We start from the raw sequence: 24,033 nt of genomic DNA on the forward strand, positions 1-24,033 counted from the left end.
ACGCTATCTAAAAGGTTCTTAAATGCGGCTTCATCCAATTTTACTCCGAGACATTGGTTCATGCTAAATCCATTTGTAGGAAAATGGTTTGTTGGCAGAATTCTAATTGTTATGCGTTATCGGTACCATTTGCATGGTTTGACCAGCTCGCCATCGATACCGTCAGTTCTGGACTACACGCAATTGTCAAGCCAGAATGAAGGGAAAATACGGTTAAAGTAGCACACGTAAACTATTAAAACCAAACACCGATACGTTTTCCAACGCTATAATCGGTACCAGGTTAATGTCCCCGTTGTTGCCGGCCACGAACGGCATATTATTCTGACCGTACCCATCTGATCTCGAACAAAATCCGGTCTGATGTCATCGGGAGCCAACACTTCAGTACTTAACAATTCTACGCACGGGTTCACTTCCTCAGTCACGCTTTTTCCGTTGTATTCTGTTAATTTGTTGGTTTGCTAGGCGATGCTCTGAATTTAATCGTCCGCTTCAACATCCGCCGAAAGGGGGCCAGATCGATCGTTTTGACTAAATCAGGAAGCACACAGCTCTGCGTCCACAGTGCGGTACACTCGATGCATACACAAGCACAGCGTATCCGGAAGGAAAGTGTCGATTATTCGTCGACCGAGAATGCGGACCAGAAATCGGGCACTAGTTTGCTGAACGTTAATCCAGCACTTTTTACAATTTCTCCAGTCATTATGGAGGCCTCCATTAGAACAGTTAACTGAAGTAGAAACGATAGCAACCCCCTTCGCTATAAAAAAAACAAAACACTACACGATCAACAACAAGCACCACGAACACGCACGCCGCCAAACACACTCGCCTCTTGGGTGGGAATAGCATTGCATCTCAATCGCTTCGCGACGATCGGTGTCGTTGACAACGATGATCCTACGCTGACCATTGGCTCGCTCGGTCGCTCGGATGGTGATAATGGTTTTGTTTTACCCCTTTTGTTAGCTTGCTTCTTGGCCTCTTTCCAGCGGTGTTCAATATTTATTACACTGGAAATGATGACGGCTTTCGCGAAAGCGCCTCACGGCCACGCCCATGTCACGACAGACGCGGCTAGCTAGTGATCAACGATCATGATCACTGAATGATCATAATGCTTGCTTGCGACAGTCTCAGCGAATAGTTTTGTTTCCATTCTCGATAGCCGGCTCTATATAAAATTTGCTTTTGCTAAGTAGAAATGTGACATTTCTTGAGTTAATCAAAATGAAATTGAATCTCAGCTTTACTGTACAGTTGATCCTTTACTCTTGAGAAGGGTATCAGTTGCTTGATTAGTAGTTTTATCACTGTCCATAACGTTAATGAATGACCATTAGGCTAGGCCCCAGAAAGAACACTTTAGCTGTGAAGAGAAGAAAGAAAAGAAAAGCAAAGAATAAAAAACGACAAGTTTCATGCTTTTAGGATCGCAAAAAGGGATCAACTCCAAGTGCCCAACCTTTTTCGACCGATCGTGACTGTTTCGACCGAATAATCGATCCGTTTGATTGATCGGCTGTTGGTTGAGCGAAGGCAAAACAGAACAAACAAAAATAAAAAAGAAAATGAAAAAAAGGAAACCAGAAGCTGACAACATTTTTGTGCCTACCATTAGTGGGTCCCGTGCGAGTGAACCATATGCGAATGCCGGGCCACATACAGCCCCCGATCGAGACTGGAAGGCTGGTGGAGCAGAAGACGAGTTGGCAAAGTTTCCGGGGATGATAACGTGGAATGATTAAGGGTGCTACCGTGCGTCCGGATTGGCCAATAATGAGAGGAATAAGAAGAGAACGATCGTCCACGATCCGGCCAAGTATGTGGCGCGGCACCGTGGTCGGTCTGCTTGCTCCAACGGCACGAAGCCACCAGTCATCTCGCTTTACGTGGTGGAGCATTACGAACCACCGAACCGAGCGAGCTACTGATTGGATGCCTTGGGCTGCCCTGGTAGTTCCCCCTCGACACGGCACGTTTGGATGAGGTCCGGTCCCGGAACTGGCCGCTTCTTTGTGGTGGTGTTGGTGAGCGGGATCCACCCGGACGGCGGCGACGGCGGCGTCGACGCGATCGTGCCACGAGCTTCGAGCGACCGCGAGCTTCGGCAACACGGAGCCGTCGACGATCGGATCAGTGCGCTGTTCGATCGCCTTGGATGAAGTAGTTCGCGCGCAACAGATCGTGGCTAGTGTCGAACGTGGGACGCTTTGATGTGTGGTTAGTGGCGTATTACCGTCTCCTATTCCGCTCCGGTCTAATCAGTTAGAATCCAATCGAGATTTGGGGATTTTTTTTTGCCGGAAGGAACTACAATTGCAAACTGTGATTTGTGATCGCGCCCAATGATGGAGATGATGCCCAGTGCAGTGATTCGAATAGTGAGCAGATTGTTGGTGATCAGACAAATCGGATTTCCGGAGTATCACCCAAAGAACATCTTGCCGGTCAGTCAGTGGAGTTCGAGGAGTTGAACCGGCTTGCAACGATATGTGCGCGTCTAGACCACAAACAAATACGCGCGCAAATGGCCACGGTGTTGGTGGCACATGGTGGTGGCGCGATTGTGGTCCAGTGAAACAAACCAGGGAAGAGGAAGTAGATCGAAAAGCGAAGCATCTCGCACCGCAACGCTGTATCACTCACCTGTTGACCGGTGTGATTAGCGCTAAATTAGCGAGTGAAATTAGAGCGATACGGCGGATGGGCGGGAATGAGTGCGCGCGAATTGTTTCCTTTTTTTCCTTACCCCCATCACCTTCTCTCTTTCTCACTCACTGTCTTCGCTTCTGGTGCTCCACTCCGACCGCTTGAACCAGTTAGATCGGTCATTGCAGTTTTCGTCACTTTTTGGTACACGGAGGCAGAAGGGTCTGGTGAAACTGGTGCTACCGATGTGTGTGCGCGTGTTTGTGTGTGGGACAAGTGTGAAAAGTGACAGGATGTGGTAGAGGTGGGTGGTGGGAGATGCCGCAAATGTTTGCAAACATATGCTCGTCTGCTGAGGTGGATGCATTACATCGTAAGGACGCACTTTATGATTTATGACCGTCCTTTTATTGGCGCGAACTCAAAAGAAACACGAGTACCAAGGATGATAACAAAAACAAAATGGTTGAAGGCTGTTTTTTTTAAATCTGTGCCATCCATTTAGCTTCTGCTTGTAGTTTATCGATAATCAAGTGAAAAGATGAAAAATACCGTTTAAAAACCATATTTAATGGCACTTTTAAACAAGTGACTTCTATGACTGACATACCCGAAACAAGCGATGAACCCGAAAAATACCAATCCAACGGTTCCTGACGGTCACCACAGGTGCGAAAAGTGCGAAAAATGTTGAGCCTGCTGTGTGTGCTGTGTACACTCGGCTACTGTGTTTGTGTAAAATATCTGTGAAAAAGTTTTCCGCCCCAAAAAACCGTTTCCGCAAACGCATTTGTTTCTTCTTCTTATTCTTCCTCTGAAGTTCACACGTTGGTGACAACAGCAGGCTGGCGTTACACGTAGACAATTGTTAATGATTAGAGAGATTAGAAAAGGCTTCGGGTTGTGTTTGGTAACTTGTTTTTGGCACAATTTTACGGACCTAGCGCTGCGGACAATTTGAGGAAATTTGCGTCAATGGGACGCATTCGAATGTGTGTGCCCCGGGGGAAGGGGATCACGGATGTTCCGGTGAAGAGAGAGCTGGATCAGATCAAAATTTAATCCTCGAAGTCCGTCGCTTATTTGGGTATCCTTAGAGGCAAAAAAGGGTGCAAATCTCGGTTCAAATCCTCGACATAAGGCTGCTACCCGTAAGTTTTACGCGCTTGTGTTTCGCCCGGGAGCAGGATTGCCATCATGGCGATGATGATGATGGTGATGGCATTCTTCAGATAGCTTTCGCTCCCTCCCTCAGCAACCTCAAAACACACACAACGAGCTGCGCGCGTAACGCAGCATCACACCGAGTATCGAGCTGCACCAAGCGCGCATTGTGCATTGTTGCTATCAGCGGGCAAACTTGCGGTTGGAATGGGATGGGCATCGGATCGTCGTGTAGTATCAGGTCTCCGGGAGACATTAGCATCAAGATCAGCCACACCGGGTCGTATCGATACAGCGCAACCAGCACGCGGTGAACGCGGAGTTTTGCAAATAGTTGCGCGACCATCGATAAGCTTCCCGCTGTGACCCGATTATCAGGTACACGAACGGGCGCGCTGCCGCCATTTGGCTGGATCTCTGTCGCTCTGGTAGCATGTTCGTGGTGCATTGTAAAGCACATTGTCGTGGCCCTTCGTGGTATTGCTTTCGCAGACCTGGCACGCTGCCATTATCTGGCCGCTCATGTTACTTTATGTCGCATTCCAAGCCTTCCCTCGTGTGCTACTGCTCCTGCTGCTACTGCTGTTGGTCGCACTGCCTTGCTGATAACAAAGCTATTACCACGCGAAACCGCGAGGAGTGGGAAATTAGAAATGCAATCAAATAAATACACAGAATACAAGCGAGGCGAGGCGAGCGAGCGCGTACGGTGCGCTTTCTGGTCCTGTGGTCTGTTTTAATTTGTCCGCAATGAGAATTAATCCATAAATAAGGCGGGAATCACGGACAGGGGGGGGGGGGGGGCGATCACACAGCGAGTATACTAGCGAATGTCCTTCTTCGTTGTGCGCTGATCGCTAGACAAACCGCATTCTCAAATCTAGTATGTTTAGCGATCGAGATACCGATCAGGCAGCAGGCAACAGAAGCAAATTCCACCCTCCTCTTGCCACCCTTTTTCCTCAGGACATATATTTTTCCTCCCGAGTAACAAACCAGCGATCGACAACGAGACGATTGAGTTTGGATCGCTGATTGTCGATGCCAAGCGAAAGAGCGCATAAGGCACCAGCGAAGCAGCAGCAGGATATGAAAATGCGGTGGAAGGTGAAGGGGGGGGGGGAGATCAGCAAAAGGGGGGGGGGGGGGGGGGCGCAATGTAATCATTTTCTTGTTGCAACCGTCTCGGGACTTTGCGAGCGGCCGGGCGCGACAGAGAACAATGTCTTGTCCCCGCGGAGTTTTATTTGGTGGAACATAATATTTGTGAATTTGTGTTGCCTCCCTCCCTTTCTCCCTTTCTTTCTGGTCACTCGGCACCCCTTTGGCTCTTACTAGCTCCACTGCCCAGTGCACCGAAGGGTTTGTAGTTTGTTTGTTTGTTGGTTGGATGGTTGTGTTCTGTTTTGCGTCCGCGAAATGTCCTCAAATAATACGATATGCAGGAATGACGGCGGGTGGGGCCGTGGGGTTTATTTTTATTGTTATCGCGAGGTCGTCTTAATTTCCCTCTCCCCGGAAGGACCTTCCAGCCTGGAGCCAGCCGGGAAATTGAGAAGCCCAGAAGCCGGCCGGCCAGGTTCGCAACCCGGAGTAAAAGCATAAGGCGCACTGGGGGCCGTACTGGGGGCCAGAGTGCATTCTCGTCGGTGGACGGTTACATGTTTTATGTTCCTCTGGCCCTCTCTTTCCCCTCCTCGGTGCTTTCCCCCGCCAAGGAAATCGATTCTTCGCCGTCGCCGATGGGAAAGAAGAATATAGTAGCTGCCGCTGCCGCTGCTGCTGCGACTTCTAAGTAACGATCTGAGAGGAGGAGGAAGAGGAGGAGTGAGGAACGACGATCACCTCCCCACCGCTCTGATCGGTGGCGAGAGGGATGGGAGGTGGGAAAATTTATTTTATTGAAATGGGAGAACCGCGAATGATTTCTTTTGTTCTGGACAATCGGCCATATTTCAAGCAGCAAATCCACCGGGCAACCCCCCCTACATAAAGCCATCCCCATGTTTGGGTGGCCCATGCTCCCTTCTTCTCTTCTCTCTTCCTTTTCTGTGGTGGAAGCATTGCTGTGTTTTATCGTTTTTCCCTCAGGGCCTTCGTTTTTTTTGTCGCTTCGTTTCCTTGCTTGAGGGATAGGTTTTTTTTGCATTTGATTTCAGCATGGCACGGCCAGAATCGTGGCCACCGGGCATTGCGCACTGTTGTGGCGCCAACGATACAGGGGACGAGGCAGAGATAGGGATAGAATTTAGTTGGACAACGGTTAGGGGCCATGATGGGGGTAGGGGCGGTATTGATACCCGATACCGATTACGGTGCGATACGGTGCTGCTCTGCGAGTGTGCCATCGAGCTGTTGAGGCTCCTCGGTAACGCGAGATACGCTTTGTTCCAGCTGGGATTTTATTTATTTATTTTCACTGCAATGTTTTTGTGCACTCAGACTGTAGCAGGAGCACTGCTTTCACCGACGCCCTAATGCGCCTTTTATTGTCAAGCTTCGCGTTTATCGTTGATCACATGCAGATCGTAGCGATCACTGGGAGCAGCTTAGGCGATGAGACACAAGCGGAGTTCGTCGCTTCTCGAGCGGAGTCTTTTTAGTTTCAGTTCCTTAGTGTTCCTCGTGGAGGCGCCATTTGCTACTATGTTGAAATGGAGATGATCGCAGCGAATGATTCGCGCTTTCAGCGTGCTCTGCGGTGGTTCGCTTTTGTTTGTTTTGTTAAATGTTGGCTCATCGAGCGATCGAGGATGATGGTACTGGCGGTGGAAGGTAAGGAGCGCGATGCAGATAGCACCAGATGATCGGGCTTTGTTTATGGTTCTGCCGCATTCTAGATGCTGCTTAGGATCTCGGTGATAGCGAGCGCAATGCCTTTCTCGCATCGATGCCGTCCATTTTAATGGTTTTTGGACAAATATTTAGATTTTTTCCGAATTCCATCATTAATTCTCTCTGCAAACGACTCATTTACCCTATTATGTAAATAGGAAAACTGGTGGCCAAAAAAATTCGAATCCAAATGATCAAAATTTTCCCAGGCTCGCGACATCTTCGGTTGGAATGCAGCGGTTGCATACGATCACGCTTCGCCATTCGCGCATTCTTCGATTCCAGAGTCGACGAAATGGACACGGGAACAAGCCGCACTGCACACCACACCAATGCTCCAACTCGCAAGACTCCAGAATCGTAGCCATTGTGCTCTAGCACACGGCAGTTGGCAGAATTATCATCACGAATACGGCGGCCACTCAGGAGCGCGGATAGTAGTGGTGGTGTGCAAGGCGACTGCAAGACCAGGGACACCATTGCCATCGTATCGGATCGGTGCGAACGGTGGTGGTGCTACCGCTGATCGTAATGAAGATGAGGTTCTCGCCTATTTTGCGATTATTCGCGGCCATTACTATTGAACTCACGATCGTCACAACTCATAATGCGCCGAAAAGGGACCACTAGGGGCACGAGCAGAACGGTCCACAGCGTTCTGTTTCCGAATTTTCCTCCCACAATAATGAGCATCACCATCTGCGTGTGTGTTTGTCGAAGGGAAATGTTTAGAAAATGATCTTTCGCCGTTTAAGCGCACGCCGTGGCGCGATGTGATCTAAGGCCACGAAATGAACCATTAGTGGCGGTCTCGGCGATCACTGCATGGTTGCTTCGGTGGTGGTGCGGTTGGTCACGCGGATGTCAACGATAAGCGCCACGCGTTTGGTGTAGGCGTGAGACACTCTGGCGGTGGCATTTCGTGGCATAATGGGAGTCTACCGAAGCCGTGGACCTTTATGCTCATTTGGGTGATTCCAGTCAGCAACACGATTCCCACTTCTTGAGAGGAGTAGCACCAGCACGGTAGCAGCACTCAAACCGCTCGTTAATGGACCGCTTCACCAGAACACAGTAGCATTAATATTGCTTTTAAATGCTTTCAGTTCCTGATTAGAAAATATAAAATAAACGTCGAGCATATTTCAAATGTAAAAGTATGTTCTAGCACCCTTCATCGTTGTGGTCGAGAGCATAAATCATAATGTATTTCGGTGATTAGATAGCAGCTCCACTGTTCAGGACTTTGGTTTGCTGTCGGAATTGAACTGTAACCCGGATTTGTTCGACAAAATCGACGTCTACTCCTCTATTTGATTTGTATTCGTCTCGATGACAACCCAACTACTCGGCTCCTTTGATGGTTGAACCCGCATGTTTGCGAAACCAGCTCAAGAAGAGGGTTGCTGTGTTTTGACAGACAGAAACAACATCTCTCGGGGTACGCTGCTTCTACCAACGAGTCAAGTGCTTTGCCTTCTCCATTAAAAAGGTCGTCCTGGAGTATCGAATCGAAAGCCTGGTTCTTCTATGTACAAGACACAAGAGAACAAGACCAGGATGTGTTGTCATTGTCACCGTATTTCTTTCCCTCACAGCGCGCTTCATGTCAGCGAAAAGCGATCGGTACATGGGTCTTGTGCAACTGTTTGTTGTTGCTCGCCAGCAGCTGGGTGGATCACAGTTCAATTACTAGATGAACATGCGACGGTCTCCCAATTGGCGGCCATGTTGCTAGTGCTCTGTACTTCGTTCTCCTTCTCTCTCGCTCTCTTTCTGTAGTCGACCACCGTACGTCGTTTACATTGCTGACCGGCAAATGGGGATCACAAGTGATCGGATAAAGTTCAAAATTTATGCTCGCACACAAACACACACCACTCCTGACGGCTGCTGCGGGTTCCAACCGCACTAAAGATCGATGGTGCGATGTTAATTTTATGAATTCGATCAATTGAGGTCATAATTCAGGAGTCTGTGTCTGTATCATCCCGTCCCCACCTGAGAGTCTTCTTCTGCTTCTGCTCCAGATGCTCGGCAGTTCCCACCCGCATTCGCAATTCGCACATTCGTTTGTAGGTCAAGTCACCTCAGAGGGATCTGCTCCCAGGTGGTTGGTGCGTCTTCACTCCGCGGGAAGGTTGTCATTTACACCACCGTCCCCTGAAACCCGGGAGGTTGGAGTGGAGGAGGGAAATTTATCGAGCCCATTCCGGATGGGCACAGTAGTAAGGGCCGCGAGGGGCAATGGCAATGCTTGCAATGCTCGTCGACAAAACCCGCAGCGTACCGAGCGAACGCAACGCATCGCATTTGCCTGACACTAACAAGATCGTTTCCATGTCGCGTCCTCGTCCTCGGTTACCGTGCTTGTTCAATCCGCTGCCCTGTGCTTGTGCCGCAACCGGCGCTCTAATCTCGTTCCAAGCCCCCGTCCGGGAAGGGCAGGCAACGCTTGGTGATGCACCATCGTTTTCGGGGTTTCGCTCGCTGGTAGCACCACAACCGGTGGCCACCCGGTCGTACCTTTTTTAATGACATCACTTTGTTACGACAATTTCACGCCAGACACGGCCACTAGGGGTAACAAACACGGCAACGATCTCCACCCGCGGGGCCCAAGACCACGCAGGTCGTCGCCAGATCGCAGGCAAGGCAAGAATTGCTGTGTGTTGTCATTAATTCTCGGTTTCAGCTGAGGTGGTACCTCAGCGGTGAGTGAAGAGGATCCGATCCGAGATTTTGCGTTCTCTTCCTCCCCCCTGGCGCTGTTTTGTTGTGGTTGCAGCGATGTTGCAGTTTAGCGTGGACATGTTTTTGTAGCTTCATTTCATCGCGTCCCGGCCTGCTGGTCCTGGTGGTGGTGATAATAGAAGAGATTTCCTTCATCAATCGTGTGCCGTTAGTGTGCGGCTGTGAACGGCCATGGGACTTGCGGTTGGTCGTTTGGGGATCTTGGGTGAAAGAAAAGGAAATGTAACGCACCGTTCCTTTGCGTATCAAAGTTGGCGGCATTGCTGTTCCTCCCTTAAACTCATCACTTTTTTTTCTCTTCTCTTGTGAACACAGAATGTGGGAAGTGATCTGTGAAGTGAAGTAAAATTAAAACGTAAAGTAAACAAATATTTTATGCAAAGTCGTCTGAAGGTAGCATTTCGCTCCTGTAGTGTAGTATGTGGTGAATGTTATCAGTGAGTACAGTGAGTTGAGTGTCTGTTAAACTGGCTGGCTTGTTAAACAACGCATACCGTCAATACCGAACGAATAATGATAGAAATCAACGAGAAGACTAGTGACTAGCGGAGTGCATTCGTGTTTTGGGGCCTTTTTGGGCCCAACAGTGGCAGCAGCTACACTCCAAGCAACAAAACACAACGTTTCCAGCATTTTAAGAACACCAAAAACAAAAGCAAAAACTACGACGCTCAACATGTTTACCAGGTAAGTGAATCCGGATTCCAAACACTGCTTTAGAAGTCCGCAAACGAAGCGACGACAAGACATGGGACTCGCCTCCACTTGTTCGTCCAACTGCTACGTTCTGATGATTGCGGCGATTAATAAATATTTATTACTCACCCTTCTATTGCCTTCGAGTAGCCCCTCTATTCCTAAATTTACCTCCAAACAGACACGTGCCCACGCGATGTACACGGTTTTAATTAGTAATCGACCATCAGCATTGGAGGAGCATCGATCGAAGCCGATCCGAAAGCGATCTCGAACAAAAGGAGGCACGCTTAAGAATTTCCAATTTGCCTCTGGGACCCCAGGCGGGGAATCGCCATCGTCTCGGCGTAGCGCATAAAGAACTGACTCATTAAGCTTTTTGGCCGATCCTTTAATGGGATACGCACGCGCCTCACGTGCGCCATGTGGTGTTTCTGCGTCCCTCCCTTTCTGTCCGCTCCTCATACCTTGTGGACGATGATGGGTCTGCTGGCGTGTGTCGATGATTATGAGGAAAGGAAAAAAGATTTGCCAAAACATCATGAAGTGATCAAGCTGACAGAAAGTGTTTGGAGTGCTGCAAATGATCGAATTTGAATGGATTTGAGCTCATTACGGTCAGCTAAACTACGGTTTTGAAGAACAAACACAAACACAGACCAACACTCTCTTCACCTAGACTAGAAGTCCCAATTCCAATAGGCGGAAAACCGGGTTCCGTCTCCGTTGACTCATGCTATGCGATGGAGATTAGCCTCGCTCATCGGGGGTCAACGGTGTGCCGGGGGAGGGAGAGTGATCGGATTAAAAATCGGGTCCACTTAATGTGTGAACAATGATTGGTTGCCGGTTAATCAAATTTAAGAGCCCCCCATTCTCCTTCGACTCCTCTACCCTTTAGCTGTTCCATTTTTTCTGGAGGAATGTGGTCCACTCTCGGGTCTTGTGAGGTAATTAATTTTATAGGCTTCCGTATGTGTGCTTGCGTGTGTACGTGTGTGTTAATGCCAATCGGATAGATGGATCGGTTTCGGATGGATCGATGGTGGAGGAACAAAAAAGGGGGGGTTTGCCTTCTAAACATTTGTTCGCTTCGCCCAGAAGAATCTTCGATCTTTCGAGACCCGGAGTGATCGTCGTCGAGGGCCGGGGGTGGCTCCAAAACGATGTCCAAACGTCCATCTGCACTGGGGCTCGTTTCGTTGGTTGTCGTGGTCGTCGCCAAGAGAGAGAGAGAGAGAGAGGGATCCTCAATTTATTGGTCTTTTTCGTGTTTGCTGCCATGTCGTTCTTCCTCTTGAGCTCCTTCTTCTGCTTCGAACTGGCTTCATGCTGGTTTCACGAGCACACCAGGGCCACTCTTTGCGACTCTCTTCAGCCCCGGGTTGACGCTGGTCGGTGATTAGGTGACGGTATTTATGATGACATTTGTTGCCACTTAGCCCTGTCATTCGGGGTGAGCATTTACAGGTGTAGAAGCGATCGCGACGCAGCTCGATGATCAGTTACAGAGGGTGCGTGTGTTGAATGTTTTGAATGCTTCCATTTAATAGCCTTAACTGTGCGAAGGCGAATTTTATTCGTTCCAGAAGCGATTGTGGAACGTGCTCTTTCACATTTCATTAATGAACTGATGGCCCCTGGAGGCGTCACACACATCTTGTTCTAAATCTTCAAAAAAACACTTCATGGGAGGGCAGCGATTTGGAGCGTTTAATTAGCTCAAAGTAATCGCCTAAAATACCGAGCAACCTTCCGCTTCCGTCACCTCCGGTGCCAATCGAGACAGCTCACGGTATTGAGGCTGAGTGAGGATCAGATGCAAATGAAGTGCTCAAGTAATGTACTACCTCTTAAAAAAAGATTTAGACAAAAAAAGAGATCTAGGTAACAGATTAATCTGACTAACAAACTGGCCTAATGGCCGTGCGTTATTGCTTTTACGAGTGAAAAATGGGCAACCAATACGGCAGCTAATGGCAGCAGCCGCCACCACCGTTTATGACTTTCGTCGAAAGTGCGTCACAGCGCCAGGCCGCGGTACGATCGACGATCGGTGGTGGTCGCAGTGCAATTAGTGCGCGTTACAGTTCTATCAATCAAACCTGCACCAGCCAGCCCGGGGATCGGTTAAAAGCATTTTTAAAAGCGTTCGCGCGATCACCAAACACATATCGACCTCGATCGCGTGTGCTTATTGGCGTTTTTTTGTTGTTGTTGCTATTCGAGGGAGCCGAGAGCGATCGCGATCGTTGTCTCTATTGTTCTGGCAGGATTGCGTGTGTGCTCGAGCAGGGAGCAGTCAGGTGGTGACGTGTTTTGATTCGCGGTATGATCCACTGTTCGGCTACTTTAAACGATCGCGCCCCTAGACGAACTAGTGATCGATGGAAGGATCAGAGGAAAGGAGGTGAAAGCGCTTTTTTGTTGTGCTCACGAGTGAGAGAGAGAGAAGCTGCCACTCATCGATTGTTCTCTGCCTTCCCCCGGGTCGTACTGGTATGCTATAATAGGAGTTCCAGATTCCACTCCGAGCGGAATCCGCTCCAGCTGATGATCTGGAGCATGCAGCGAGACAGTGTCCGCAGTGCAAAGAGGTCGGCTACCTCGTCGTCGCCGCTCGTTCGGTGTTAAAAGACTTTCTCCAAACTATGCCGCCGATCACTCTTTTGCACTTCTCTCGTCTTCTCCACTCGGGCCACTACTCCAGCGACTGCAGTTCTGCAGAAAAGAGAGTGTGTGTTCTAATGTGTGTCTAAGCAAGGGCCCCCGTTGCGGCCATCTCTTGCTCTTGCTGCTGCAAACGCACTGGGCGATCGATAAGTCACACACGGATTCTAATTGTGTTCAGCACCGCGATGGGGATGCTGGTGGTGGTTTGGTTCGCTCTCGGCTGCACTCCACCAGAAACTGGTATACTGGAGAAGCGATCGAGCGATCGTTCGATCGAGCGAGAGCTGTGAAGTGATCGTGCAAACATTGCTCGCTCTGCGCGGTAGTCAGCCAGGTGATTAGCCTCGAGCTCGAGCAACTTCTTCGCTACGCTTCTGCCTACCACCAGAAGGTGCCAAGAGAGGCGGGTGTGCGTGAACTAGTTTTGAGGTTCCCGGTAGACGATGGATCGCCTAGACTATCATGGTCATGGTTTGATCTTCAGGGGAGGTGATCATGAGGCTCACACCCCAAAAAAGCTCCAGAACGCTGCGATCTACTCGTGGCATCGTACAGAGCGTGGCCGAGGTCATTGTCGATCCGGCAATGGCTGTTCTTGACATTGGACGCGAAGGACGTCAGCACGTTGGCGATGCGGTAGGTTCTAATGTGTGTTAAAAGTTGCTCCAGCGAAACAATAACAACCCGAAAATTGGACGACCGTGGCGCTGAGCTGATCGCCAGCGAACCATCGATCATTCGTTCGAAGCAGCTTCAGGAAGTTGATTAGGGAGTATAGGTGCGGTCAATGTTTCGGCTACATATTAAAAAAACTAACAGCGTTGTAGTAGAATTGTCGATCTACTATCTTAGATGTGACTCATTTTGAGGGTGGTAACGGTAAAAGCATTAAACTAACGCTGGAAGCACTTATTACACCATTTTTCATGCAATTGATCTCCTCCTCCTCGAGTGGCGGCGAAGTGAGATTGAAAACTTCAAGTTAATTAATAGAGATTTGGAGCTACCACCTACCGTTCACCTACCGTCCGCAACCGCAACGTGCAAGTCGCCCTTTGGTCACCGACAGACTCATTCCGACAGCGCCCTACCTCGCCAAAAGGCATTAGGGCGCGAATACCTGGCGTACCGTGTGTTCGCGTGCTCGCTCTCTTGTACCTTTCCTAGCCCCAACTTCTTCTCGTCGTCGTGCGCCGTTCGCTGTGACGGTCTGGGCCACGTAAATGAGCTCCAAGGAGTAGATAAATTATGGTTACCGGTGGGGTATTTGTGTGTGGGAAATAGATCACTGACTAAGTGCGGCACATAAATTAAGTGTACGTGCTACGCGCCTCAGGATACTCTCTCGTGCTCTCTAGTCCACCATGGACGCCCATCGGCTCAGGGCTCAGACAAATAGGATTTACCGTCAATAGGTGTTACTGAAATATGAGGTAAAGTACCGCCTCGTGTGTATTGCTGTACGTAGCTTTGAATCAACTGACGGGGAGTTTGGGCTCGAGAGAGGCAGGAAAGGTTCCTCCGAAGTCGTGGAGCATTCGGTTGTAGGGAAAATAGACGAAGCCAACGGCGCTAATACAGGTGCAGTATCGAGTGGAATGTCTCTGGCGCACGCTTCCAATCAGCTAGTATTCGATTATAGATCGGAATCTTATGCGCTTGATTAGCAAAGCGCCTCGTTTTACGTGTCAGCAAGCGTCTCATAAATCGTTGATTAATTGAATTAAATCGTATCCTGGTACAACCTTTGTGAGCTGGTTGACTCATCTACCGCTTGCAGTAGATTTTTTGCTCAATCAACATTAGCATAGGATCGTCTAGAGTCTAGACCAATCGATAGTAAGGTCGAGTGGCACACCAAACAATTCATTTATTCAATATGAAGCACCAACTTCCAATTAAGCACCATTTACCATAAAGTGAAGCCAATCCAATCCACCTTCGATGCGAATTCTCTCGTCCGCAGACCGTCGTCCGGGATTGACAATGTTGACATCACGACAGAGCGACGGTCGCTGCTTCGCGAACGAGTCCGGCGATCGATTGTTATCTGCCATCCAGCGCGTCACCGAACAGTAGTAGGCCGTGGTTCCAATCGTTTAGCGCATTACTTTGGGGCCCCTTTGAGGCTCGCCTACCTCGACCATTGCTCTGACGCCATGACACGTGGGATTGAAATGTATGGAAATGGGCCTCTCGGGCAAAAATGATTGCCCATTTTCCAACTGTCACCAGAAAAAGCAGTTACGAGAGACAGGCATAGAAGTGGCCCAGTGGTTTCGCTTCTTCTCTATCATCTCTCCATCTCTCGACCGTCTCCTAAAGTTTGCGTTAGGTCCATCAGTCCATCAGCGGACGGACGGTGCACTGGAACGTAAATTGAATCGCGCAACGCCGGAACGGAATCTGGATCGAAGCGCCGGGCATGGCGGGCTAGTTTGCATATCGGCATCTTCGCATCTCGCGTATTGCCACTCTCGGCCGATTCGTCGGCCTATATGCCCTTGCGATGAGACAATTCAAACGTGGTCGTCGTCAGTGTCGCTGAGCTGAGATACTTGAGGGTCGTTGCGCAATGAGGCGCTATTAGTGTCAGCGGAGCAGAGTGGAGTGCTTGGCAGCCATTTCCTATTTCCTCCTATTGGTACAGGGTCCCAGGCGTACCGTATTGCGCCACCACAGTGTTGGAGTCTGTACGATTCGCGAACGATTGGACGTTTTCGTCAACAACTCCCGTGGTGCTGATCGATTCTTTTGTTCTCGTCAATGGTCTGCAATCGATCGGACCGATCGTGGGGCCACGGGAGGCGCTCAGGGATCTGTCAAAGGTAGGGCGCCCGAGCTTCCTGTATTCCAAATGCCCCCGTGGTACTGTTCTCTGTTCCGTCCGAAGGCGACGAAATGCGACCTCCAACTGGTCATGAAGTGCCTCGAGTCGAAGCGTCGCTACTAGCTGCAGCAGCAGCAGCAGCAGCAGCGTGCCACCAGCTTCGTGACGTATGGAGACAAAGCCTTCACTTAACTCTGACAGCCCAGTTCAGCTCAGCAACGGAGTGAGTCCGTCTCGACCGGGACCAGACAGGAGGGGCCATTAAAGGAACTTGCACAGCGCCCGTTGCTCCGTTGTCGTCGAGACAGGAAGACAATGTATTTCGCGGAGCGATACTTACGCGCTCCGGCTTCTGCTGGTGGAAGTGATGGAGGCAGTGGTGGAGTATTGCTTGCGGTGATCGCGCGAGCAGCCAATCTGGGCTCCCGCAGATCGCTTACACCTTGATTAAGGCGTAATTGTGTGCGATGGAAATGGAAGACACACCGCAACATCGGATCGCAACGCCAAGCGTAGCGTCCATTATCGAAGTGGTATTGAATACCGGATTGTGGTTGGATTCCCCGTGGGTTCTAGACGCCAAAGGCCAACCTGTTCTAGTGGGGCAATAACTCACGCGGATATCAGACCTTGGGAGGAGCAACATCTATCAATCAAATTCCAATAAATCAGTCACGGTAATTATTGGCCGAGAATTGGGAGTTCCCTAATAATGAGGGGAATGTAAACCAATCTCACAAACTGAACCCTAAAGACCCTTTCCGCCAGGGATCACCTTGTTAGGGGAGATGAACCTAAGGATGCTACCGAAAAAAAAGAAGATCAGTATCGGCATTTAATGGCGCCTAACCATTGCCAATTTGCTCTTCTCGAGGAAAGCTTCGCAGAATCCTCCCGAAATCCCCTCCAAGAGGATCCGGCCGTTTCCGGAACAAGAGTTTAGGTCGCAAAGTAAAAAAAAAAACGGTGGTCCAGGGATATTCGAACGCCCCAAAGTGCCACTGGGCCGATTACACGCTTCACATTATCCTACGCTGCGGCCGTACGACCGTGCGCCAGCGCCAGGAAATGCAATTTAAAGAGTTAATTAAGAGGAACGCGCGAGCCGGCGTCAGGGGAATTCCAAAAACCGATCCGATCCGATCCCAGCGGCTCGCGTTCACTTCTTCGCTGGCCGCAGCTCTGTAATCAACGAGAGAAGCAACATAAACGATCGAGCGGGATCGAGACGAGGGATTGTCTGGCCGTAAAGGGTCTTGGTCTGTAAACTTTGGGCTCGCTGGAGTCACGGGAGAGTGAGAGAGAGCGAGAGAGAGCGAGAGCGAGCCGGCTCGACATTTGATACTGATAGAATCATCTTCGTCGAACATTGGCATCGGACCGGACATCTCACCGGCTACAGGACAGTCCCGTACGCCCGGGAATCGGGATCGCGACTCCAAAAAGTGTGTCCAACACGGTACATCGTCGGAACGGAACGGCGCAGCACTCCGCGGTTCTCCGGAAGAGCTTGCTACGGTTACTGCTACGGCTGCTGCTGGTGGTGCTGCTGCTGATAGTATCAGAGAGAACACACCGTGTAGACCGTGGTATGGTGTACGTCGCTGGTCGCGCTGGTGCGTTTGTGTTCGACGTTGTCATCGCATCACATCACAATCATCTGTATCATCTACGGCGACCGAGGAATGCTCGATAGGTTTCGACAGCATCTCTCTTGACTCTTGGCTGTTGGAACGTTGAGTACCCAAACACATACATACACGTAAATGCAAACATGAATGTGAAAACACTAGAAGATCCGTGGCCTACTAGACCGGCGAAGGAACCGCGATGAACAGCATTTGAGAAGCTTCTACCCGAGCTTTCTTAGCGGCGATCGAACTTCAATGCGTTTCGCGGGGTCCGGCGGCCCCCCGGGAGGTATCTTCTTGGCCCTTAAAGGTGTGTAAGAGGCCATCTCACCTCCTCATTCTCGGCTTCACCGTTTGATACACATTTCGCTCACATATTGCCCCACCGAAGAAGTCCTCTTCGGTCAGCCACTTCAACGCTCAATCGCTTTGTGCTTGTCGATCGCGCACTCTCTCTCTCTCTCTCTCTCTCTCTCTCTCTCTCACACCGTGGCAAGACCGCAGTTGTGGGTGGCCAATTATTTGCGTACATCAAAACCAATATTTTTCCTGCGATTTGAGTGTTGTCGAGTGCAATCGGCACTCGCATCGCTCCGCCGTCCGATGGACAAGCTCAGTGCAGTCCCGGTTGAGGGCGAGTACGAGTGCGAGTGCGGTACGGCCATCGCAAAACATTGTCGACATGGAAATCGGAGGCGATGTTATAGTACCACCAGCAACAGCACCAGCACCACCACCACTGTCACCGTAATCTCTTCGCGACGACCGACGTGTACTTGTGTGTGGCCAGATCTACCTTTTTGCCCTCCGCGCGGTGTTGATGTTCTGCTCTCTGCGACTGCGTATCCGGTGGATTGGAAGGATTGAGTCAGCTAGGAACAGCTGGTTGTCTTCTGTCGATGTGGACGAGTTGCCAGAACTTCGAGTGGCAGTTATCGGAAGCGCTGATCGGTTTGCGTATCCGCTTCTTATCCCAAAAGCAGGATGGAGAAGAACTACTTGAGTAACTCGCTAAACTTGATTGACGTACATTCCAAATCGATCTAATACAATCTTTCACTTAGCAATCTTAAGTCTAATTATAATTTGTCTTAAAAAACTCTATAAATTATTGAGGAAGATTTAAAATTCAAAAAAATTCTTCTAAAGAAGTATTACAAAACACGATGATCAACAGCAAGTTGTGACAGGATAAGACAAAACAGATCCCCAAATGGAAAAAGAATCCTCAGCAGCACCTCTAGGGGTTTCGACGGTTCCGAGCGAACCGATTCCTGGTGCCATACCGATAACTGGTCCCGTTCCCTTCCAGCGATCCCTCGATCGTTTGATACTGGGACGTTGTGTGTTCCTGCCTCAATAAACAGCGCGCACACAGAGAGCATCACCACCGTGTCCATGGTGACTTGGATCCTGGATTTGTTTTTATTTTCGCTCCATCCCCACCGCAACCTCATCTCACTTTCCCTTCCCTCGGTAGAATAATAATGAGGTACACATTCCTGGTAGGAGTCCTGGATCCCCGGTGGTGGTGGATTGAGGATCAGCGGTCCCGGTCTCGAAACGGTTCAGGACTCTTCATCGCAGACGATGCGCCTTGGCGTGGTGACAAAAAGAAAAGAATGGACGCACGATCAGGAGCGAGAAAGAGAGAGAATGAGGAGGAGAGGTTTGCGCGACTGTTGCGGCGCCTCGGGTTGTCAATTAGGGGGCGAAATTGGTACCAAATTTTGGTTAAATACCGGATCCGCGATAATGCAGCGACAAAGTCTTGTTGTTCGTTGGCGTTGGTAGCGTCGACCGATTCGCGATGGCGTCGTTTACTCGCCAGTACGCCAGGCCGAAGGTTTTTCCATTTTTGGATTATAATTTGACAACGGCAGCACCAATGGTTTGTGCTGTTGCCCTCGCTTCTTCTCTGTCGCTTATGTTGTCTCATGGGATCTCCGCTGAGAGGGAAAATGGAATTGCTTTTAAGAACCTTGCCTAATAACACGATGTGACGAATGGCTCTCTCTGAGGCCGTGGTCCGGTAAAGATGGCGTTATCATAAACTTTTGCTTGTTTGAAAAAATGCGACAGAATAGTTTAACGTTCGACGTAAGCCCCAGAAAGTCAACAACATAACGCCTGCAGTGATAAAGGGAAAGAAAACGATGATCACTCATTCCGACCGTCGCTGGCTGGCCGCTGATCGGAGTAGAGAAAGGAAAACGGCACCACGACGGGACCACGGATACGCGGCGCACGCGCACACCGAAAACCAAACAAACACGTACTGGGCACATAAATTATGTTAATGACCGGTGCTTTCAGCCTGTGCTTTGACGGCGCCGAAACGGCCACCGAAGCGCCCACCTGAACTGCGATCGCCCAGCTAGAGCTAGAAGGCAGGGAAGCGGCAGAACACCACCCGTCGTGCGTCGACGATAGGCGACCCATGGGTTGAATGCTTAATTTTCGGTAATTCTCGTTCGCCCGAATCTGGCTCGTGCCACGTGTTCCACAACACCGGGTTTTGATCCGGGATATAGAGTTAGAACCACAGAACGGGTCATATAGTGTATTTTTTTGGGGCGGTTCAAATGAAGATGTTACCACAATAGGGTGCGTGACTCTCTTTTGGATCACACTTCGTGGTGACAGGAAGTCGTCTGTCTGCCTCCGTTGCGTAAGACTTCCGCTCCGGATCGTGCACTCGAACTTCACCTGTTGGAAGTAAAGTTTTTTTTTCTTCCCCGGATTCGTTCTCCTTCTTTGCTCCTGTTGAATCGAGCTTCCGGTATGGTACAGAACCCAGTGCCAGTGACTTGGGATTGTTTATTTATTGGGTGTTGAGCCAGTGACAGCCATAACGATAAGCGAACCTCACGTGCACTGTTCGGGTCCTATACCTTAATCGATACGGACCAAGAATTCATAATTAACATTGACAAGCTGGAGCGCAAGCGCGATCGCGATCATTGAACCAACGGTAATTGATTGAAGTCTGGAGAGTCCCATTCAAGCGACACGGATATGATTCAGGTGTTTCTTGTTGCTGATCAAATGGATGAAATTGGATTTCGTTGATCGTTGATCTTACGATGGTTTCGGTTCGTCGCCTGTCCGTTGAAGTCTTTTGTGTATGTTTTACTATTCCGACTCCGGTGCCTTTCGATCCGCGATAACTAGCCCGTGTGGCTTTTCTTCAAACGAATGCTAGAGATGTTTGCTCTATCGCTTCGTCTTCTGTTGAGGTATCACTTCTTCCAGTCATTCATTCGATTCGACGTCGCGCACCGAGCGCACCGAGCGAGCAGGTAAAGGCATCATCGCCGTAATAAAGCCCGTTGCATATACATAAACATATCGATGAACCGCTTATCGATGCGGTACGATCATGTATGTAACGGATCGGCGGATCGGTGAGCATCAACGGCGCGCAACTGTCAGCTGCGAGGGTCAATCGTTATTTGTTATTGTCATAATTTCTGTTTTGTTAATATTTCATATTTTCCCAAAGGCTCCAAAGATCCTCGATCACTGGGGATCGGATCGAGCAGCCGCGAATGGACATCAGCCTCAGGCCGGCCGGCTGGCGGATACCCTCGGTATGAAAAGCATTCGCATCAAACAAACATTTGACATCTTCAATCTTTGATCTGTTCGGGGCCGTTTTGTGTATGCGAACGCGAGCATCACTTCACCAGTATCTAGGATGAGGTGGTTGTTGGCGCGAGCGAGCGCGCGTCCGTGGATTGTTGATTCACAGATTCGATTCGGCTCGTTATGGGCGCGCGCGCGCACGCCCGCTCGCGATCGTCAATTGGCCGAATCGGTTCAGACAGCTCAAGATCATACACACATACACAGACTCGAGAGACACGCGTACAGACAGCGCACTCACAATGCTCCAGTACCGCAGCCAGCTTTTGGGGGAAATCTCTTTATTAATCTATGAACTCGTCGATCGATCGTCGATCGACATTGTTCGACGCGCGCTCGATCCCAGGCGATCCCGTACCACCATCATCATCATCATCATCATCATCACCGTCGAACCCTCATGTTAGGACCGCTTTTGGGGGTGCACTGTGAGATGTTTATTTTTAGTTCAGGCACGGGGTGTACGGACCGGGCGATCACCGCGATCTCGAAAACCGAATCATAAGCACTCTCACGGTGAGAGTAGAGATTTGTTTTTCCTTCTTCTTCTTCTTCTTCTTCCTTCTCGGCGAGCTGGAGTGCTTGATCGCGGTGAACTGGCTGGTACTCTATGCGCTATGCCCGATACGTATTCTGATCATCATCTTCACCGGCCGGACCATCCAGAGTCAGCTCCGAAATTCCATGATCTCAAGCTGTGACCTTTCGGTGCGATCATCTCGACCAACCAAGCTCGATCTCGGGTGTAAATTTGGAGCAGCTTTGGTTGGCTTCGAGCGCTCAGACTTCTATCTAATGGACCTCAAAAGGCTGACCAGATAGCTCACCAGGAGACCAAAAATGGACCAAAAAGGAATCTACCACTATCATTGTCCTATTCGAGGATTGCTTTATTAGGGAGCAACCGAGAGAGAGAGGCAATCTTGTTGGCGAGTGGTGTTTGTTTAATGATTACAAGCACAGCGACGTGGAAAGTGATATGGGTACGACACCAGCACACCAGTCCGAAAGATGACTGGATGGATTTCACTCGATCGATCGACTTGCTTGTAGACAACCACTTTACATGCCACAAACATCGATAGATCTGTCAGATAGTTTTGGGAATATAGTTTGGGCATTGCCGGATCAATACCGTTTCGCATGTTCGCCAGCATCGCAACGCTGCATGCTGAACATTAAATATATCATTAATGATTGCGCTGATACCGGGCAGTTGATTATGGAGCGCGAAAGGCCTCACTGTGAGACTTCTTCTGTGACCTGAAGAAGCACGACGACCCGCTAATTCGTGGAAAGGAGGCTTCGTCCACGCGCTGGATGAGTTCGAGCTTGAGATTGTAGCTTCTTCCATGAGAAAATCCGCAACCGAGCGCAAGCAAACACACATGCAGCGCGCGCGCGCAAGTACGCTAATGGCTAATATCGGATTACGAGTGTGGCATTTAGTTGCGCGGCCAGCGATGCACAAATTGTTCACCAACCAACCAACCAACCAACGAAACCGCCAACTCTCCGCTACCATTCCTTCCGTGGAAAAAAAAGAGGACGACGGCGACAACGACGTGGAGTCCGAGAGAGCTTCGAGATAGCGTCGCGGATAGTAATGAGACGCTTTTGTATCACCTCGCTTCCGATCCTCCTTCCCTCCAGGCCACGCAAAGTGAAGGGAGCAGGACAGGGAAGGGCATAAAAAGCATCCATAGCGCACATCGCCCCTTGCATGCGAAGGGCTTCTGCGGCGCCATCTTGACCACAGTGTGCTCCCCATGGAACGTCGGACACTATCGCGAGGGAGCGCGCGCCCGCGTTCGGGGTGCAAAAAACGTTCAGCAACCGCTGGGCTCGGTGGTTCTTCTCGTTCCTAGCACGGAACACCGGAACGGAACGACCGTACGCCACACGGTATTGGAGCGAGAGAAACACCTTCGAGATGCGAGGATCGTGAGGTGGTGGTCCCGGTGGTTTGGGGTTTTAATTTTCCGCCCTTCTTTCTCCGCTCGAGCTTCGGCTTATCGCGGCGCGCTGAACTAATTACCTTCTTTGCGGGCGAGCGCGATAGGCGAAGGCGTTTGTTTTGTGCTGCAGCATGATGATGGTGGTGATGCTGGGGACAATGGACACCCGGTTTGGGCGTGGGAATGTGGTTCGAGAATCCCCCCGGCACAACGCGGTCGAGTTGTGTGTTTAATGTGTTTTAATTTATTATTTGTGAAACACAATCCACCTCGTCGACGTCGTTCGTACACTTTTGGTGCATTCATTCTGTCCGAGTGGCGCCAATCATTCTGTGATTTGCCGTAGGGAGCGCCAACGATATACCACGTTGCTGGGTGTGTTTCTTGAGTGCTGGCACATTGCTTGACACAACGCAATCTCCCTTTGAAAGACATGATTTGCATACAAAGTGTGATCCTTGCTACTGATCGAGTACAGCAGCAGCGCCGGGAGTAGCAGCAGCAGCAACAGGTCTCAAAGGTGGAATGCTTCGAACATAATCGATCCCATTACTACAATTACCATAATGTGCCCCACCATTTAAGGCGCACATTTTTCGCCGAACGCCCAACAGCGAGAGGCCTTTTCATTTCCATAATGAGAACGGCGCGTATGCAAAGACTCCTTCGCGCTCGAATCAATTCGAGGTCTCAAGGGTATGTGTGTCCTTATTTGAGTCGGAACACGTCGATGTTCCGCACGCGGTTTATGGGCGCACGTCGCGTTCATTGCGAGGAGCTGGAATTTTAAATCGCCAAATTAAGATAATTAATCCGGCGGTACCGGAATGTTTGTGTGTGACATTTTGGGCGTGCGTTTGGTTGGAGAGCCTCCACACGCGTCAGACTATAAAAGGGATATGGATTTTGTTCGATGTGTGGGTCGGTTTGTTTTTCAAGGATCTACGAACTTCATGGCACGATATTGGCAGTAAAACATGTCCCGCTATTGTTTCGATTTGGTTGCAAAAATAGGATTGAAAACGAAGTTCTTCAGCCAAATTTTGCATTTTGTTATTAACTTGTATTTTTTACGTTTTTTTAAATGATCTCAAGGTTCATGGGATGAGCTCAATATTTCATGAAATGTTAATTGGCGTGGAAATATATACGGCTCCGTCCGTAAGATATCAACTAAAAAAAAAAA

General features: G+C 49.8%; 1 protein-coding gene across 1 annotated transcript in view; it reads left to right on the top strand.

Moving 5' to 3' along the window:
- The first annotated feature begins 2,172 nt into the window (after positions 1 to 2,172).
- Positions 2,173 to 24,033, top strand: part of LOC126571253 (uncharacterized) — a 106,141-nt gene continuing 84,280 nt past the window's right edge. Inside the window, exons 1-2 of the mRNA XM_050229614.1 lie at positions 2,173 to 2,229; positions 9,727 to 10,098. Coding sequence (XP_050085571.1) covers positions 10,088 to 10,098 — 11 coding nt within the window. The 5' untranslated portion in view covers positions 2,173 to 2,229; positions 9,727 to 10,087. The remainder of the gene's footprint in view (positions 2,230 to 9,726; positions 10,099 to 24,033) is intronic.

The sequence above is a fragment of the Anopheles aquasalis genome, chromosome 2, assembly GCF_943734665.1.
Source record: "Anopheles aquasalis chromosome 2, idAnoAquaMG_Q_19, whole genome shotgun sequence".
NCBI lineage: Eukaryota > Metazoa > Arthropoda > Insecta > Diptera > Culicidae > Anopheles > Anopheles aquasalis.